Raw genomic sequence first — 19,995 nt, 5'->3', positions numbered from 1 at the left:
ATGCTTGGTCACCACACTTTATACACTCCACAAACACCCAAGCCTCAGTCAGAATCTATGCATACCTTACAACACACAGATCGCCAAGCCTCGTTCGGCCATAACCATACCAAGCCTCATTATGAAATCCTATATCCGAAAAAGGAAATTTGTAATGCATATTAAATGTGGTCAACAAACTTGTAAGACCTGACAGTTTGTCATACATAGTGTCTTAACTATACCTCATTGGGACTAGTTCCATTAGCAATAATTCCTCCACCGAAAATCCTGGTTTTAAGAGCTTGTTTTAGTTGAAAGCAAATACAGTCATACCTCACCCTCCCACACTACTTACGAATAAAAAATTATTCTAGAGAAATTATATGACCTACTGGTATATACCCACACCACGCCAAATTAAAAAATAAACCAGACACTTCCTAAAAACCATAAATTAGTATCCAAATGGTTGCTCCCAACAGTGACACCTAGTAGATCATTCAAAAACCACTATCAATTCCATTCTAGGTATCAAACATATAAAACTTGCAACATACAAAAACCTTTTGTTTAACCAGTTCCCGGCCGTTTGGCGGCACCGTCGGCGGACCTGATGCGTGTGGCCGGCAAGCACGATCGCGTGAACAAATCCCTGTGCTGTCAGGAGAGAAGACATGTCATTTGATCCTAGTAAGTAGGAACAGCGATATGTCTCCTCTCCTCCTCCTCAGTCCTGTCATAGTACCACAAAAAATCGCAGATCGCGATAGTGAAAAAATAAATAATAAAAATGCCATAAATCTTTCCCATAGTTTGTAGACACTATAACTTTTGCGCAAACCAATCAATAAACGCTTATTGCGATTGCCAAATTGCCAGTACTCAAAATAAAGTGGCCGCGTACACCTATGCGTAATAATTATAAAGGGGCTCTGTGTCCTGTGGTGTGTGCTGCAAGAGAAGGATTTTACAGGTTAACTAAAAATCAAATGTTTAATAAATGGCTGTATTAAATGGTATTCATTTTAAATATTTATCTGGGGTTCTACGTTAAGATCAAAAATCTGTAAGGTTCCAACAACCTTATGTACTGCCCATTCTGTAAAACATAGCATTTTCAACTTGTAAGGTATTACATTTTTTTTCAGGTCATGAGAATCATTGACAACGTTCGACCAGATCGTCAAACTGTTATGTTCTCTGCTACATTCCCAAGGGCCATGGAAGCTTTAGCACGAAGAATACTAAACAAGCCAATAGAGGTCCAAGTTGGAGGCAGAAGTGTAGTATGTTCTGATGTTGAACAGCACGTGGTGAGTACTATGGAGATGCTTGTTATCCAGGACAACATACTGATTAGAAGAATCTATAAAGCTATGAATAGCGCAAGAGTTGCCATATTTTACTTGCACACCTGTTATCCTAATCTGTACTTGCTGGTGCTTCTATCCTCAGTGGTGAATCGAGCAGTGGATAAGCAATGTGAAGGATAATTGCAGTGTGGGAGTTGGTTTTAAATGTTTTGCTTTGCCTTATATGGGAAAAGCTTAAGTTCACTTATAAGTTTACTTTAATAATGTCCATGACCTTAATATGCAAACCTTTGCATGTTGCCATGGCAGCCAGGCCCTGCCTTGAGATAAACAGTGTTGTTTTATCTTTCTTTAGCGCTAGTGCATGCATCTTATGTTCCTAATGTGGTCAAATAATCGCAAAAAAAAGCCCTCTATATGCATTGCTTATGAAATGTATTTTACAGAAGGTGTCCTTCCAATAATATGTGCCTGTCGCTGGGGGTACCCCTCGCCCAATCACCTGAGGGACAAAGCTCATTCCCACCTTCCTCCCTACACAAGGATTTGCAAATGGCAGTAGACTTGCAGTAGAATGGCTTTTGCGGTTAACTTTTTTCCATAAAATATCTGTCTGCTACCATTTTCTAAAGTGTTTTTTTTTTTAACTGGACACGTTGAAAGAGTGCATCAGAAATCTGCTTCATTCACCACAATACACTACGCACACTGTACCTGACTGCTCTACATCAAATCAACCTCTATCCACTCAACAAATGCTGGACAGACTGTCAAAAGTAAGGTACCGAGTGGTAGTACCCGCATACTCAAAGTGGTTCTAAAGGCAGAAGTTTTTTTTATCTTGATGCATTCTATGATTTTTTTTTTTTTTTTACAGGTTGCGTGTTTTGAGTTAAAGAAGGTCTCAGGCTAGAATCTATTGCTCTAGCAGTCGCAGCAATACCTCACATGTGGTTTGAATGCTGTTTACATATGTGGGCGCGACTTGTGTATACGTTCGCTTCTGTGAGCAAACATGCAGGGACTGGTGCGCTTTAACATTTTTTTTTTTTTATTTGTTAACTTTACTTTTATTTTTTCTAACTTGATGGCTTCTTTTTTCATTTTTATGCATTTTTTTTATCACTTTTATTCCTATTACAAGGAATGTAAACATCCCTTGTAATAAAAATAGTGCGTGACGGGTCCTTTTCAGTGATATCTGGAGTCAATAAGTTCCCCAGATCTCACCACCTAGGCTGGGAAGCCTGAAATAAATATAAAAAAAACTATCCTATCTTCCCAGCCAAGGCTGCAGCATTTTTTCATAACATCCCCTGCCTCCAAACGATCATAGAGGCTTTGGGGACCATTTGGCGCGCCAGAAAATCTCGATGGTCATCATCCAGTGTCCGTCGGTTCCTTCTTCGTCCCCTCCTGCCACTTGTAAGAATGATCAAGTGGCTGAACAGCTGCTATGATCTTATGGTGAAGTGAATTGCTGGCTGTAAAAGATATATCTGAATGACACCTGTAACTGCAGGCAAGTCGACAACGTCATATGATGTTGGGCGGGTGGGAAGCGGTTAAAGAACATGACTGCAAACCCTGCTCCCAAGAACTTTTTACCTCATCAATTTTTTTAAGGTTGGGAAAGATTTGCATCCTTAACCCCCAAGGAATCACATTAGCCTCTGTTTCTCAAAGTACCTTTCATGCCCAAAAATTCTGGCCCTTTTATCCAACATTCGTTGTAATTTGGCAAACGCCCTGTTAATAGCTGCGTCCTTCGTAACCGTGGTTCCTTGAGATTGTTCAATTTTAGTGATAAGTCCCTCTCTAGCCTTACCACAGATTTTCTGCCATATTGATTACTACTGGAGAAACAAACACAAACAATTATTTCATACAGTATTATATCATAGTTAAAGCGGAGCGCCACCCTAAAGTGGAACTTCCGCTCATCGGATTCCTCCCCCCCCCCCCCCTGGTGCCACAATTGGCACCTTTCAGGGGGGTGCAGATACCTGTCTAAGACTGGTATTTGCACCCACTTCCATTAGGGGTGTTGAAAATAATCGTAGCATCGATGCATCGAGATTCGACCACCCACGATGCTGCATCGATGCTACGACTTGCATTAATCGATTTTTGATGACGTCACCTGCGCGCCGCTTTAAAGGCCTTTCGAGTCTCAAAGCAGAAGCCGAGGGAAGCCGTGGGCGTCAGCTGCGGGCGTTAGCCGCGCCTCTATTCCCGCCCCCGCCAATGCAGCTAAGGGAGCTGTGGGCTTAAGCCGCGCCTCTTTTCCCGCCCCCGCCAATGCAGCTAAGGGAGCCGTGGGCTTAAGCTGCGCCTCTTTTCCCGCCCCCCTGCTGATGCAGCCGAAGACGCCGCGCCTCCTTTCCCGCCCCCCGCTGACGGCATGCGAGAGACACGTGGAGCGAGTGTCCCCGGTCCCGGTTCCGGTCCCGACCCCCGGAGCCTTCCTCCTTGGCTCACCTCACGCTGTGCACACTGCACAGGCTGCTGTGGGAGACCCGACACGGCCGAGTACTTCAGGCAGCAGAACAGTGACAGGAGTCGGAGACCATCATCATCAGGTACTTGGGGGGATGCACACTGGCGGCAATTTATGGGCACACTGATTGGCAGCAATTGATGGGACACTGATTGGCAGCAATTGATGGCACACTGATTGGCAGCAATTGGTGGCACACTGATTGGCAGCAATTGGTGGCACACTGATTGGCAGGAATTAATGGCACACTGATTGGCAGCAATTGATGGCACACTGATTGGCAGCAATTGGTGGCACACTGATTGGCAGCAATTGGTGGCACACTGATTGGCAGCAATTGATGGCACACTGATTGGCAGCAATTGGTGGCACACTGATTGGCGGCAATTGGTGGCACACTGGCGGCAATTGGTGGAACACTGATGGGCAATTTGGGCACACTGGCAGCAATTGGTGGCATACTGGAAGCAATTGATGGCATTGGCACACTGGCAGCAATTGATGGCACACTGGTTTATGTATGTCTTATTGTCTTAGTGATTGATTAACATCACAACTTCATTGATTTGAAATTGATACCCTTTTTTTTCGTATGATTTTTGCTTTTGCTCATCACTGCCACACACATGCAGCCATGCATTGCACGTGTGTGGCAGTAATGAGCAAAAGCAAAAATCATACAAAAAAAAGGTATCAATGAAGTTTTGATGTGAATCAATCACTAAGACAATAAGACATACATAAACCATAATTTATGACATGGCATACATTGTCGTTTGGCAATACATTGTCGTTATGGGGACAATGTCCGCAGTCTCTGATCCTCTCTAGTATCATTGTCCGCAGTCTCTGATCCTCTCTAGTATCATGTCTGCAGTCTCTGATCCTTTCTAGTATCATGTCTGCAGTCTCTGATCCTTTCTAGTATCATGTCTGCAGTCTCTGATCCTTTCTAGTATCATGTCTGCAGTCTCTGATCCTTTCTAGTATCATGTCTGCAGTCTCTGATCCTTTCTAGTATCATGTCTGCAGTCTCTGATCCTTTCTAGTATCATGTCTGCAGTCTCTGATCCTTTCTAGTATCATGTCTGCAGTCTCTGATCCTCTCTAGTATCATGTCTGCAGTCTCTGATCCTTTCTAGTATCATGGCCGCAGTCTCTGATGCTTTCTAGTATCATGGCCGCAGTCTCTGATCCTTTCTAGTATCATGTCTGCAGTCTCTGATCCTTTCTAGTATCATGTCTGCAGTCTCTGATGCTTTCTAGTATCATGGCCGCAGTCTCTGATCCTTTCTAGTATCATGTCTGCAGTCTCTGATCCTTTCTAGTATCATGTCTGCAGTCTCTGATCCTTTCTAGTATCATGGCCGCAGTCTCTGATGCTTTCTAGTATCATGGCCGCAGTCTCTGATCCTTTCTAGTATCATGTCTGCCGTCTCTGATCCTTTCTAGTATCATGGCCGCAGTCTCTGATGCTTTCTAGTATCATGGCCGCAGTCTCTGATCCTTTCTAGTATCATGTCTGCCGTCTCTGTCCATCTCTTGTAGTATTTTGGGGTCAGTCTGGAGCTCCTCTTTAAGTTGGCTGCTATGTATACAGTTTTCTACATGCAGAGATTTTTTTTTAAGAACAGAAGAAAACCGTGCGCAGTAATCTTGATGCATCGTGATGCATCGCGGAATCGAATCGAATCGAATCGTGGACTTGATAATCGTAATCGAATCGTGAGACCGGTGAAGATGCGCAGCCCTAACTTCCATGCATACAGTCTGCAGGTAGACTGGGTAGTGCGTCACCCCTCGTTGTGTTCTGAGAAACACACCGCTCCCAGAACACAACGGTGACCAGTGAAAGACGCGCAGCGCTGCTCGCACATGCAGTAGGGAACCGGGAAGTGAACCTGCAACACTTTACTTGCTGATTCCCTCACCCATGATGGTGGTGGGGGCTTCCGAGAGACGAGCAATCGCTCATCTTCTGCTGCCGACGTCGCTGGACTCCAGGACAGGTAAGTGTCCTACTATAAAAGTCAGCAGCTGCAGTATTTGTAGCTGCTGGCTTTTAATATTTTTTTTTTACGGAGGAGCTCCGCTTTAACAATGTCAAAAATAGATTACGTCATCTGAACTAGAAAAAATGTAGGTGTATTGTCCACTCTGTTTAATATCACTACTGTTTACTTCTAGATGAAGAATGAGCAAATAGGCACCCCATCCCAATATTGAATTGATAGTTTGGGGAACTTTAAAGGTGCAAGTAAACCCAAAATATGTTAAAATATTTGAATAATTATTATACAGCATTAAAATTAATTTAGTAAAATGTAATGGCTTTCAACAAACACATATATCACATTTCATGTGACAATGCTTCCACTTGACATGTTTTGCAGAATTTGTTACACAGCTTCTTCAAGAGTATATGCATCAATCGAAAAAGCAGAAATTTGTACAAATTTTACATAATAGGACTTTTTTCTTTTTTTTTTTTTTAATACATCCACAATTTAGTTATTTTTATACAAAGATCAATTATAAATAATTTCATTCTATTGTTGCATACAGCAAAACATTGTCAGATTCGTGATCATTATCTATATTTTTTGCATACCTGTAATTTTTTAATGATACTTGATACCCATACAGTACAAAATATTGTTAACACTGTTTCTTAATATGTTCTTGCTAGTCTCAAAAATAAGCACACATTATAGGTACTTTTTGGGTAAAAGTAATAATCAATTTTTATTTTATTTTTTTAGATTGTTATAGAGGAAGACAAAAAGTTTCTTAAACTACTGGAGCTTTTGGGGCATTACCAGGAAAAAGGATCAGTCATTATTTTTGTTGACAAACAAGAACATGCAGATGGATTACTCAAAGACTTAATGAGAGCGTCATATCCCTGCCTGTCACTTCATGGAGGTAAAGTAGAATTTGTTATGTATTATTTCTAAAATGTTATTAAAATGTTACTCACTGTAATATACAGTATGTGAAGGAAAGACACATGCATAGATAAACTTGTAATTGCAGGGAAATTATTAGAATGGGCATACATTTCTGCCCGGTAGTCACACTGGACTGCACTTTAACCCCTACGCCCCCCCCCCCCCTTCCTGCCCAGGCCAATTTTCAGCTTTTAGCGCTCACACTTTGAATGACAATTGCACGGTCATGCAACGCTGTACCCATATGAAATTTGTGTCCTTTTTGTCACACAAATAGATTTTTTTGGGTGATATTTAATCACTACTGGGTTTTTTATTTTTTGTGCTATAATTTAAAAATAAACATTTTTGTTAAATGCATTTTTCTTTATATTTTTGGACAAAATTTATACTGCTACATATCTAAGGGTCCTTTCACACGGAGCGGACCGTTTCTATGTCCGCTCCGTGTGTCCGCCAAAGCTCAGCGGGGATCATCCGTCATCCCCGCTGAGCTGTCGGCGGATAGGGCGGTCCCCGCACACAGTGCAGAGACCGCCCTGTCTCTACTCCGCTCTCCCCTATGGGGGATCGGATGCAGACGGACCGTCTGTCCGTCTGCATCCGTTCCGCCGGACGGAAGAAAAATAGGGTTTCTTCCGTTCGCAAAAGCGGATCCCGACGGACGCGGACGTTAGCGGATGCTCCATCCACTAACGGACGCGATCCCATAGGGATTCATTACAAGTCCGTAAACGGACTTGTAATGAACGGACGAACGGTCCGCTAGTGTGAAAGGACCCTTACAGCATCAGAGCGAAGGTGTTCTGGGCAGGGGGTCTTTGCTAATCAGGGATGTGACTATTTCTTCGATTAATTTTAGGAAGGGATTGGGGCTTTTCGTGTATTTGGTGTAGGTGATGTATGCATTGTAAATGGCCAAATGAAAAAGATAAATCGCAACTTTCTATATCAGAAACTGGACCTTCTTGCCAAATAGGGCTGAAGCATGTGGTCATTTATTCACTAAAGCAGGGGTCTCAAACTCAAATTACCTGAGGGCCACAAGACAAGTTTTCATATGCCATGGGGGGCCGCATGCAAGCTTTCAAACTTCAAAAACAACAGTACTGGTGTCAGCGAACACATTATTAACCCCCAGCACTGGTGTCAGCAAGCGCATTATTACCACCAGCACTGGTGTAAGGCAGGGTTTGACAAATTTGCTTGGAATCTAGGAGCCAGCTAAAAAAGTTAGGAGCCAGAAAACGCACCCCGTCCCGACGGGCTTGCGCGCAGAAGCGAACACATACGCGAGCAGCGCCCGCATATGTAAACGGTGTTCAAACCACACATGTGAGGTATCGCTGCGATTGGTAAAGCGAGAGCAATAATTCTAGCACTAGACCTCCTCTGTAACTTAAAACATGCAACCTGTAGATTTTTTTAAACGTCACCTATGAAGATTTTAAAGGGTAAAAAAGTTTGTCGGCATTCCACAAGCGGACGCAATTTTGAAGCGTGACATGTTGGGTATGAATTTACTTGGCGTAACATTATCTTTCATAATTTAAAAAAAATGGGGATAACTTTACTGTTGTCTTATTTTTTAATTAAAAAAAAGTGTAATTTTTTCCCAAAAAAGTGCGCTTGTAAGACCGCTGCGCAAATACGGCGTGACAGAAAGTATTGCAACGATCGCCATTTTATTCTCTAGGGTGTTAGGATAAAAAATATATATAATGTTTGGGGGTTCTAATTAGAGGGAAGAAGATGGCAGTGAAAATAGTGTAAAATGACATTAGAATTGCTGTTTAACTTGTAATGCTTAACTTGTAATACCAACGGCCACCACCAGATGGCGCCAGCTCACATCTGGTGGTAATAACTTGTAATACCAACGGCTCACCACCAGATAGCACCAGCTCACAAAAAAAAAAAAAAAATTATTTATTTTTTTACTCTTTGCTCCCCCCACTTCCACCCTGCCTGCGGACCATTTATAACTGGTCCGCGGGCCGCAAATGGCCCGCGGGCCGGTACTTTGAGACCACTGCACTAAAGCTTGTGGAAAGCCCTTCCTGTTCTTTCTGGAGGTTCCACCGGCCAGGTTTTTTCACAATGTAGGTGTCTGAAAAGGGACAGGCTGGTATAAGAGTTATTCAGGTATATGTGATAACCTTTTTGCAGCAGTTGGTATGCCAGGTCTCATACGATTTTTCCCAGTTGTGCCCATGTAGGTCAGGCACTCAAAGGGCTTGAGCTGGGAATCTTACTTTATATATGCGGAACGCATACAGATATCCCGTGGCTCTTTCGCATAGCTTATGTAATTTGACTCTCTATTTGGCCTTTTTGTTAGGAATATATTGTTTTATTCCTAGCTGCCATGTAAAGTGTACCAAGGACTTATCCACACACATTATGATCGGGGACATAAAGTTCTGCAAATCTTTGGGAATTTTTTTTTCTTACGTGGTCAAATTTTATATAATTTGTCATAGTTTGGATGATCTTGGGGAGGGCACTGGGTTTTGTCACGGTTTTTGCACGCATGAGGTGAAATAATGCACAGCGCATAGGCAGTGTGCATAGTGCATAGGCACATTACAATTAATGGGCTGTATTTTGGCTCAGTAAAAAGTACTGGCCTTTTTCAAGCTACAGTATGCAAGAGGCCTTAAAATCCTAAATTGAAAACCTTGCATCAGATAACCCTGAAATGGCAAAATCATCAAAGTCTCTCAAAGTGGTTGTAAACCCTTGCATATACCCAGTGAAGTAAACAGCCTCAAATGATACACAGATGAAACAAATCATCCTACATAGGTTTTCCTTGTTTATCTGCAGTCTTCTCTTCTCTACAGATTGTGTTAAAAAAACTTTATCTGTCAGCAGCACATAGGGAAAGGTGTAGAGACTGCAGTTCTACTTTGTGAGAGCTGATTGGAGGAAAGGCACACACCCCCTCACACTGCAGAAGAACTGTGTTATGAATAGACAAGCTCCATTCTGAGCTCTCCCTCCCGACACAAATTTCTCTTGTGTCTGGAAAACTTCTCAGAAGTGACTCATGCTGTTAACTGGCTGAAAAGAGTCCTGTGTCCATGAGGCCTAAGTCTGTTGTTTTTCAACAGGAAAGCTCTCTTGCAGATACAGAGATGAGATAGAGCATTTAACACTGGGGTGCCTAAAATTACCTGCTTTTTGTTTTATGTAAAACCTTTTTCCTAACAGGAAAAAACTGTTTGCTGTAACTGATTATCAAGTCATTGCTGGAGTTCAACTTTAATCTGTTTGTGTATTTAAATCTGCTAGTACATTAAACACCCTCTTCCACCAGGCTTATAATGCTGCTGTCTAAATGTGCCCTCTGTGCTACCTTACCCAGATTGGAGGCACTCTAATACAGCTAGTGTTACTGGCCATGTGAAAACAGAGGGAAATGCCTAAAATACGAAAAAACAAATGCAGCCACTACATGTAATCATTGGTAAGCTGCAATATATTTCATTTTTATTACATTTTTGGTTTTGGATTTATTACCGCTTTAAACTCAAAACCAAGAATGTAACCTATTGCAGCTTACCTAATAATTAGATGTGGTGGCTTTATCCATTTTCTCCTGGAGATCTGTGCTAGCACAGATTTAGATACACTAACAACTTGAAGCCAAACTCCAGCTTAAACACAAAAAGTGAACCTACGCTTTTCGGAACCCTCCCCCTTAGGTGTCACATTTGGCACCTTTCAGGGGGGAGGGGGATGCAGATACCTGTATAATACAGGTATTTGCACCCACTTCCGGGAATAGACCAGTGAGGATCCGTGGCTCGCGCATGCGCAGTAGGGAACCGGACAGTGAAGCTGCAACGCTTCACTTCCCGATTCCCTCACCGAGGGAAGGTGGTGGGGCAGCCGAGAGACAATCGATTGCTCGGCTACCGACATCGTGGGCACGCTGGACAGGTAAATGTCCATTTATTAAGTCAGCAGCTGCAGTATTTGTAGCTGCTGGCTTTAAAAAAAAAAATTGCGTGTACCTCCGCTTTAATACCTTATTAGCAGTTACAGCAAACATATCTATATATTTTTTTTCTTTTGGAATAAAGGTTTTTCATAAATGAAAGCTGATCTTTGTAAGCATTCCTGTCAGTGTTTAATGGTTTGTCCCATCTTTGTAATTCATGTATTCTGCTGGAGAGCTTGTTCTTTTGAAAAAGAGGCTTACTGGCTGGATCACCAGATAGAAGGAAGAAAGAGCCTAAAAAAGAAAGTGAATGCAGTGATCACATCCCAGAAATAGGGTAAGCTGCAATATAATTTTTTATTTTGGATTTAATTCCACTTTAAAGAGGTCTTTATTAGATGGTGAGTTGTTCTTGGAGTTGATCGTCTGTGTCCAATGTAATAAAACTGTGACAATCCCTATAGCGGACACACCAGTACTTAAAGTGGTTCTAAAGGCAGAAGTTTTTTTTATCTTAATGCATTCTGTGTATTAATATAAAACCTTGTGTGTAGCAGCAGCCATCCTCACCCACCCAATACTTACCTGAGCCCCATCTCGATCCAGCGATGTTGCACTAGAGACTCAGCTGTCTCCCCCCTGATTGGTTGAGACTAACAGCAGGTGCCACTGGCTCCCACTTCTTTCATTCAAACTCAGTGAGCCAATGAGGGGGGAGAGGAGGTGGGGCTGAGCCGCGGCTCAGTATCTTAATGGTCACACAGAGCAGCGGCTCAGGTGCGCCCATAACAAGTTGTTTGCTGTGGGGGCACTCAAATGGAGGAAGGGGCCAGAAGTGCCATTACACAGCAGGTAAGTTTAACATGTTTGTTATTTTTAAACAAACCAAAAAAGATGTTCGTATCACTTTTAGGAACTAATGTTTTTTTTTTTGTTTGTTTTTTTTTAGACAATCTTTAAAACCTTGTTTTACCTATCAAGCCCTGCATTGCATTCTACTATGACCTAAATCAGGGGTCGGCAACCTTTTTCCACTTGGCCAGTTTCAGTGTATGTGAATGCATGTATGTGAATTCACCTGCTAATAGATGAAGAAAATATCCTAACATAGTAATAATAACGGTACAGGTTACACACAAAAATGGAACTTCCGCTTTTCAGAACCCTCCCTCCCCCTCCGGTGTCACATTTGGCACCTTTCAGGGGGAGGGGGGTGCAGATACCTATCTAAGACAGATATTTTTACCCACTTCCGGGAATACTCATGTGCGGCAGCCCCGCACCCCCCGCTGTCTTCTGGGAAACGCACTGTTCCCAGGAGAGAGGGGGGACTAGTGATGGTTCGCCACGCTATTCATGCATGCGCAGTAGGGAACCGGGCAGTGAAGCTGCAACGCTTCACTTCCCGATTCCCTCACCGAGGATGGCGGGGGTGCAGCCGAGGAACAAGCGATTGCTCGTCCCTTGGCTGACGACATTGTGGGCGCGCTGGACAGGTAAGTGTCCATATTTTAAAAGTCAGCAGCTGCAGTATTTATAGCTGCTGGCTTTTAAAAAAAATAATAATAATTGCCGGAACTTCCGCTTTAAGATGCTTCACTAATACAAAGCCAGTTAACCCTGATGGAGCGTGTGGCTGGGGAATAAGGTTTTACTGCCCCCTCCCCCATCCTGGCACCCAAGGGTGGCTGACGCCAGCCCTGCCAACCAGCGTGATCTGGAGATGGGGTTCCCATCCCTGGGGGTGATGGGGTTTACCGTCCCTAGGGGTGATGGGATTCCTGTCCACAGGGGACATGTGGTCTTTGTCCCCAGGAGTGATGGGGTTCCCCCTATAGCAGTGTACACCTTCACATTAATCCCATTGTGTCCTCCGCCCCCCCCCCCCCCCACCCATAGCAAGTTTCCTGTGCCTCCAAAGCAGTGTTCTCTGTCCCCTGCACCCCTTCCCCCTCTGTAGTGTCCTCTGTCCCCTGCACACCCCACACTGTTGTGTCCCCACCCCCACTGTAGTGTCCTCTGTACCCCCATAGTGTTCTCTGTCCCCTGTATCACCCCCCACTAATGTCCTCTGTACACCCATAGTGTCCTCTGTCCCCTGCACCACCTCTGTCCCCTGCACCACCTCTGTCCCCTTCCACTGCAGTGTCCTCTGTACCCCCATGCAGAGAGAAAAAACACCTAGATGGACTTTAACGGCACTGAGTGCCTCAGCATTTCCCCATTCTTCCTCTCCGTGAGACGATCACGGGACTCACGGTGCTGGCCGCGGGCAGGCGCTGCCGGCCGGCGCGCATGCGCCCACAATGCCGTGTCTTAAAGGGCACGTACCCATACGTCCATATGCCCAGCCGTACCATTCTGCCAACGTATATAGTCGTGCAGAGGTCGGCAAGGGGTTAAACATGCTACAAAAAAAATTGACAATTGAATATATTGGAATGATTACAGTAGCTGTACAAAATCACAGCATAAATTACACTTTTGAACTCTTTAGGTCTACCGGACGTGTTTCAGAGTATCGCATCCCTCTTTCTTAAGGGAGCATGAGAGCATCAATCGTGTATCTACAATATAGTGGTTTCAAAAGATCATAAATGTTATATAGTGATCAGTGGTAAAATATAATATCTCTGCATTAAAGAAAACTTGCATATATTGTAGTGGTGTCACCAATAAAAACATTCCATAGAACAATTAAAAACAAACATAGATGGGGGCGTGTCCAAGATGGCCACCGGAGCAGACGTGTAGTGAAGGAGCTCCCGCTCAGCCTCCAGATTAACACCTGTGTCCTTGTAGACTGGAGATCCTGAGTGGCCTGGAACGGCTGTGCTGACAGTGGCCAAAGGGAAAGGCTCCCGGTCCACCCGAAAGTAGCAAAAATCTGCTCCTCCACCCGCTACACGGAGCCCCTCTGCCGCCACTGCTTCCAATATGGCTTTCCAAACTGAGGGAACTGACACCGACCCTCTGGAGAGGAAACAGTCCAACTTTGATGCCCTGATGCAGGCGATCAATACCTGCCAGACGACCCTCACGGCTAAGATCGGGCAGCTGGATATCGGCCTCATCTGCAGGGACATGGACAGCTTTCGCTCCCGCCTCACGGAGGCTGAGCGCCGCATGGGGGATACAGAGGACATGCTGCGAGAACATACAGTCTCACTATGCATGTTGCAAACTAAAATTAAAACTCTGGAAGCCCGTGCCTAAGACGCCGAGAATCAGAATAGGAGGAATAACCTCCGTATAGTGGGGCTGCCTGAGGGAGCTGAAGGGACTGATTCCACGTTTTTTACGGAGCGCCTCCTGCGCACCCTTCTACCCAATGCAACATTTTCTAACTTTTTTGTGGTGGAGAGGGCGCATTGAATGCCTGCTGCCCAGGGGCCCCTGGAAGCTCCTCCACGCACTTTCATCCTGAAGTTACTCAACTTTAGGGGCCGTGATTTGGTCCTGCGTGAGTCCAGGAAGGTGGATCAACTGTGATACGAAGGAGCAAAGCTGATAATATTCCCGGATTATTCAGTTGACACCCAGAAGCAACGCCGCTCCTTTGACCAGGTGAAGCTTAATCTGCTCAACATAAAGATTAAATACAGTATTCTTTTCCCAGCTAGGCTGCGTGTCCAAGATGGCGAGAGTGCAATTTTTGACATCCCCTAAAGATGCATCACGCTGGCTGGAAACCCTGCTTAGACACCAACAGGGGCCGAGGACACTGTGGTATGTTTGACTTGCCTTCTCCTTTTATGTTTACTAGGCCTCTTGGGCTGCTGAGCCACCATGCGTCTGAGCTGTTATTTTCCCCCTTTACTGGCATGAACTGTGAGTAGACATACTTAACATGCTGCCCTATTGTGACCCAGCTCTGGAGTTTTCTCCCTCACAGGCCTGAGCCCATGTCTGCTGCTTTACCTATTACACCGTCTGCACCCAAGACAGAAGATTTGTTACCCCTCCTTTTTACTCTTGATTTTTTTCTTTTTGTTGAAATTTAGTTGATTTGCAACCGTTTTATGTTTGTGTGCCCCTAGAGTACTTTGACTCTGGGAGATTATGTATTCTGCAGGGACCGTTGATCCTTTCATTTTCATTGGAGGACATCATGCATGTACTGTGACACTCGGGTGTCCTTCTGTTCATAACCCCCATTGACAGTTGCCATGGTTATTTTTGGGAGGAATGCACACCAAAGTTCTGGGAGTGGTGCGGTGGGGGGGGGGGGGGGGGTTGGGGAACATTGTTGGAGACTGGATTCATGCCGGGTAAGGGTACCGACATTAATCTACAAGTCTATTCTGGAGAAGGAGGCATACATGGCCGAGTGACAGGTGAACGGTTTCTTACCCGAATGCCTCATCCGCCAACATCAGTGAACCCGTAATTATCTGCCCATTGAGACAAGGGGGAGTCCCCCTATCACAAAGTTCCAACCTATCACATGTTGCATGAATAGCCACATATCTCCCCTCCAGATCAAGGTGAAGATCCAATAGGGTAAATCCCAGTGATTTGTGAACCAAGACACTGACAACCCTAGAATAGGAGGAGTAGGTTGAGTGATAATTTGTACCCAGCCAGGGCTTCCAGAGTGACACTGTCCTGCTCCCCATCAAGTGCGTCTCCTGGAGTACACATATATGGGGATTATATTTCTTCAAATAGTTAAAAACCCGTGATCTTTTAATCTTGGAGTTCAAACCTCGAACATTCCAAGACAAAATAGTGAGAGGAGTCATACCAGTATTTTGAGACATTCACAAGGGCAGCAGATCAGCAGTAAGAACACAGAATTAACAAGCATGCAAAATAATAGTAGAGCAATAGTCACACGTATGAAAGTATCATTAGGGAGAGCTCCCACGCCATCTAGCGGCAAGAGAGCAGGACTGCGCGTGGCCTTGAGGAGCAAACCATGGGCACAGAATTTAAAAGAAAAATGGCTGCAATAAAAACCCAACAGGGAGTAAAAACACCCAACTTGGGACCAAAATTAAACCGTTCGAGGACCTGCCACAGAAACTCCCACTCCGAGTCAAAAGCATTCTCTGCATCTAAAGAGGCCACTACACCTGGGGAATTTGACTTCCCTGCACAGGATATGTTCGTGTATAGGCGGCGTAGATTAATGTTGGTACCCTTACCCGGCATGAATCCCGGGTGTAGTGGCCTCTTTAGATGCCGAGAAGGCTTTTGACTCGGAGTGGGAGTTTCTGTGGCAGGTCCTCGAACGGTTTAATTTTGGTCCCAAGTTTGGTGTTTTTACTCCCTGTTGGGTTTTTATTGCAGCCATTTTTCTTTTAAATTCTGTTTGTCTCCTGGATAAAACTACTATACAGGAATCCCTCTGCGAGAGTCCGCACGAATGGTATGCTTTTCCCTCCTTTACTCTGGGTGGAGGTACTAGGCAGAGTTGCCCACTATCTCCGGGGCTATTTGCCCTAGCTATAGAATCCCTAGCTAATTTACTTATGGCCTCTCTGGCTGTTTCGGTGGGATAGCAGTGGGTCCATTGACTGAGAAGCGATCACTTTATGCAGATGATGCATTGTTGTACCTTCCAGATGCATCTGCCTCTTTGACGGCGGCCCTGGAAATTATTGACCACTATGGATCCTTCTCAGACATTCGTATCAACTGGACTAAATCGACTGTTTCTTTTGTTCATGGATGGACATGGCCTTAATCTTGACAACGTGGGAAATAGCCTTCCTTTAGGAGTGACTAGGCAGAAAGTGTTAACTTCAAAGCTGAACAGCCCCGCCCAGGGGGCGGTCCTACTAGCTATATCCCCTCAGCCTGCACCAAGCAGTTCAGTTTTTTTCTGCCTAGCTAAGGAGAAGACATGGCTCCCTTCGGGCCCATAGGCCTGTAGGCTTTTAGTTCAAATTTATTTTTGGGATACTATTTAAGTTTTTAATCGTTCCTGTGATCTTCGCTCAACTGCCGACTGGGTGACATGCTGGATCCCAGATCCTTGTAGTCCCCTCAGTTTCGGCCATCGAGTGTGTGCCGACCATAGCTACGCACTGGGTCGTCCACGACATGCCCGTCGCTCTACGGGTGGCCGGTGAGCTATACTCTCCAGGGCTGCATATGACCAGTCTAGAGGGCAGAGTCGCAACAGCCGGGCCGACAGTCACCTCCGTTACCATACCTAGCGATGCTTCCAGCATAAACCCACAGGAAGTGTTCGGCGGACAAGAAGCAGCTTGGCTAAAGAACGGCACCGTAATACTGGTTCCTGGGTGGTGAGTCCTTTGGGGGCGAACCCCTCATCTCTGCTGCAGATAGGAGGGTGGGTTACTGTACCTTGCTTGGGAGTCCCCGTGTCAGGCGTGTGGGCAGCATGGCGTCGGAAGCGGACGTTTTTTCCCCTGAGACACCTGAGCTGGCAATTGATGCCCCTGCACCTGATGCATCGGTGGATGCTATGTCGGCAATCCTAGATGCCTTTGTTGCCAAGGTGGAAGCAGCGCGTTGGAAAACGGGGGCTAGAAAGTGCCGCCTTCCCCCCGCCATCTTCTGGGGACAACTCGGATACAGAGCCGGGTCCAGCTACGGCTCAGGACCCTGGATCTGAGGTATCTGACGATGCGGACCTAGATCGGCCAGACAGTGAGGATGATTCCGGACCCAGGTCAGCACGCGAGAGGGCTCTGGTGAGTGACCTTATCACCGCAGTGCGAGATACCCAAAAGATAGGGGGGTCTGTATAAGCAACAGAAGCGCCGGTCCCCTTTGTGTTCCGTAAGGCGACCCGCACTGCTAAGGTGTTCCCTTGTGTGTCTTACCTAGACAAACTTTTATACAAAGAGTGGGACAAACCACAAAATACTTTTTCAGTACCTAAAAATCTGGTGGTACGTTACCCTCTTGAGAAGAGTTTCTTGAAAAAATGGACCTCGCCCCCGCTAGTGGACCTCCTGTGTCCAGACTAAACAAGCTAACCACCATACCGGTGGAGGGGGCTCCTGCCTTCAAAGACCCTGCAGACAAGTAGGCTGAGGCGACCATTTCTTGGGTGGGGGGACGTCTTCGCAAATCCCCGACCGGTGGGTTTGCAAGGTAGTCTCTTTAGGGTACAAGATAGAAATTCTATCTTGCCCACCAAACAGATTTTTTCCCTCCAACCTCCAGCTACAACCGACTTGTCTGGAAGCCCTATTTGGGGCAGTTCAGGGCCTGCTGGAACGCGGGGTGGTTATTCCTGTCCCAGTACAAGAACGGTTTCAGGGGTTTTACTCCAACCTATTCATAGTACCAAAGAAGGAGGGCGTGCGTCCAATTCTGGACCTCAGGGCCCTCAATTGCTTTGTGAAGGTACAAAGATACTGGATGGAATCAATTCGCTCTGTCGTCACTGCCCTCCAGCCGGGGGACTTTCTGGCATCCCTGGACATCAGCCACTTACATGTCCCCATATGCACAAGACAGAGACACCTGAGCTTTGCGGTCAGGGAAGACCACTATCAATTTGTGGCTCTCCCCTTTGGCCTGGCATCGGCACCAAGGGTGTTCACCAAGGTGCTTGCCCCTATTCTCGCCCTACCAAGACAACATGGCATCGCTATCGTGGGCTACTTGGACGACCTGCTTCTGAGGGCCGCTTCAGCCTTGGGGTGGGTACTGAACATTCAGAACTCAGTAATGGTACCGACTCAACGCCCAGTATATCTGGGATTGATTCTGGATTCCTCAGAGGCAAAGGTTTTTTCCCTGTGGATAAATTGCAGACCCTCCGGACTGCGGTGCGGCAGATGACATCCCAGAAATGGTCGTCCCTCTGCATTTGCATGCAAGTCCTGGGCCTCATGGTGGCCTCATTTAAAGCAGTACCATATGCGCAATCTCACACGAGTGCTACAGAAGGAAAGTCTGGCCAGATGTGACAAGTGCCCATCATCCCTGGATTATCAAATCCGGGTGAGCCTCCTGGTCAGGACCTCCCTAGTTTGGTGGCTGACCTCACCGGCACTTCTGTCCTGAAGTCGTTCCTTCCTTATCACTGAATAGTCATCACGATGGACGCCAGCCTTACCGGTTGGGGGGGGGGAGGAGTCTGGGGGGTTAAGTCGACCCAGGGTCGCTGGTATCCAGAGGATTCCCACTTGCCGATTAATGTCCTGGAACTTCGGGTGATCAGGTTGTGCCTCTCCACATGGTTTAAGAGGCTACAAGGGTGTCCAGTCAGGATCCAGTCGGACAACGCCACTGCGGTGGCATATGTCCACCATTAAGGAGGGAAAAGAAGCTCGGCTGCAGTATCAGAAGTTGCTCACATCCTAAGGTGGGCAGAAAGGAGCATACCGGCCCTGTCGGCCATATACATTCCGGGCGTGGCAAACTGGCTATCAGACTATCAGAGTCGCCAGATGCTGGACAAAGGAGAATGGTCTCTGCACCCGGATGTGTTTCAGCTCCTTTGCCAAAGATGGGGCACGCCAGACATAGATCTCCTGGCGTCTTGACTCAATCGGGAAGGTATTGAGGTTTATGTGGCCAGGTCGAGACCCAGGGGCAGACGCGACAGATGCGTTAGTGGCGCCGTGGAGTCAGTGCCAGCTAATCTATGCCTTTCCTCTTCTAAAGCTCCTTCCTTATCTGCTTCGCAGAGGGGATTCCAATGATCCTAATTGCTCCGGATTGGCCTCGGCGTCCTTGGTACGCCGATCTAGTGCGGCTAGTAGCAGACATCACTTGGCATCTACCGCTAAGAGAGGACCTGCTGTCACAAGGTCCCATGCTGCATCCTGCTTTACAGTCGCTGGCTTTAACGGCATGGCTATAGAAAGCCAGGTACTAGGAGACCGGTGCCTATCGGATTCTGTGATTTCCTACCATGAGGAAGGCTAGGAAGTTATCCTCTAGGAGGATTTATTATCTCACTTGGACAGCTTACTTAGCCCTTTGCGAGGAAATTAAGTGGACTCCTCGGACTTGGGTGGACCAAAAAGCTTGCTTAAGCACGATTAAGGGGCAGATATCTGCCCTGGCTTTTTTCTTTTAGCGACCCCTGGGGACTCACTCTCTAGTGAGAACATTTGTACAGGGGGTTCGGCATGTAGCCCCTCCGGTCCGTCCTCCACTACCTCCGTGGGGATTTGAATAGCAGACGTCCCTTGGCGTCTACCGCTACAAGAGGACCTGCTGTCACATAGGTCATCCTGCTTTAGTCAATAGCTTTAACGGCATGGCCTCTAGGTGCCTCAGAAACCACCGTTTGAGAACATTAGGGAAGTTCCCTTGTTGACACTTTCTCAGAAAGTGGTCCTTTTGGTGGCTGTTAGGTCA

At 46.0% G+C, this 19,995-nt stretch overlaps 1 protein-coding gene across 1 annotated transcript in view; it reads left to right on the top strand.

Annotated features, from left to right (window-relative positions):
* Positions 1–19,995, top strand: part of DDX46 (DEAD-box helicase 46) — a 327,918-nt gene that overhangs the window by 231,135 nt on the left and 76,788 nt on the right. The window contains 2 exon segments of the mRNA XM_040344766.1: positions 1,131–1,295; positions 6,558–6,720. Of these exon segments, the coding sequence (XP_040200700.1) occupies positions 1,131–1,295; positions 6,558–6,720 (328 nt within the window).

This window comes from Rana temporaria, chromosome 3 (assembly GCF_905171775.1).
Source record: "Rana temporaria chromosome 3, aRanTem1.1, whole genome shotgun sequence".
In the NCBI taxonomy this organism is placed as follows: Eukaryota; Metazoa; Chordata; class Amphibia; order Anura; family Ranidae; genus Rana; species Rana temporaria.
The sequence above is the reverse complement of the archived record's forward strand: the minus strand, read 5'-3'. Positions and strand labels throughout refer to the sequence as shown.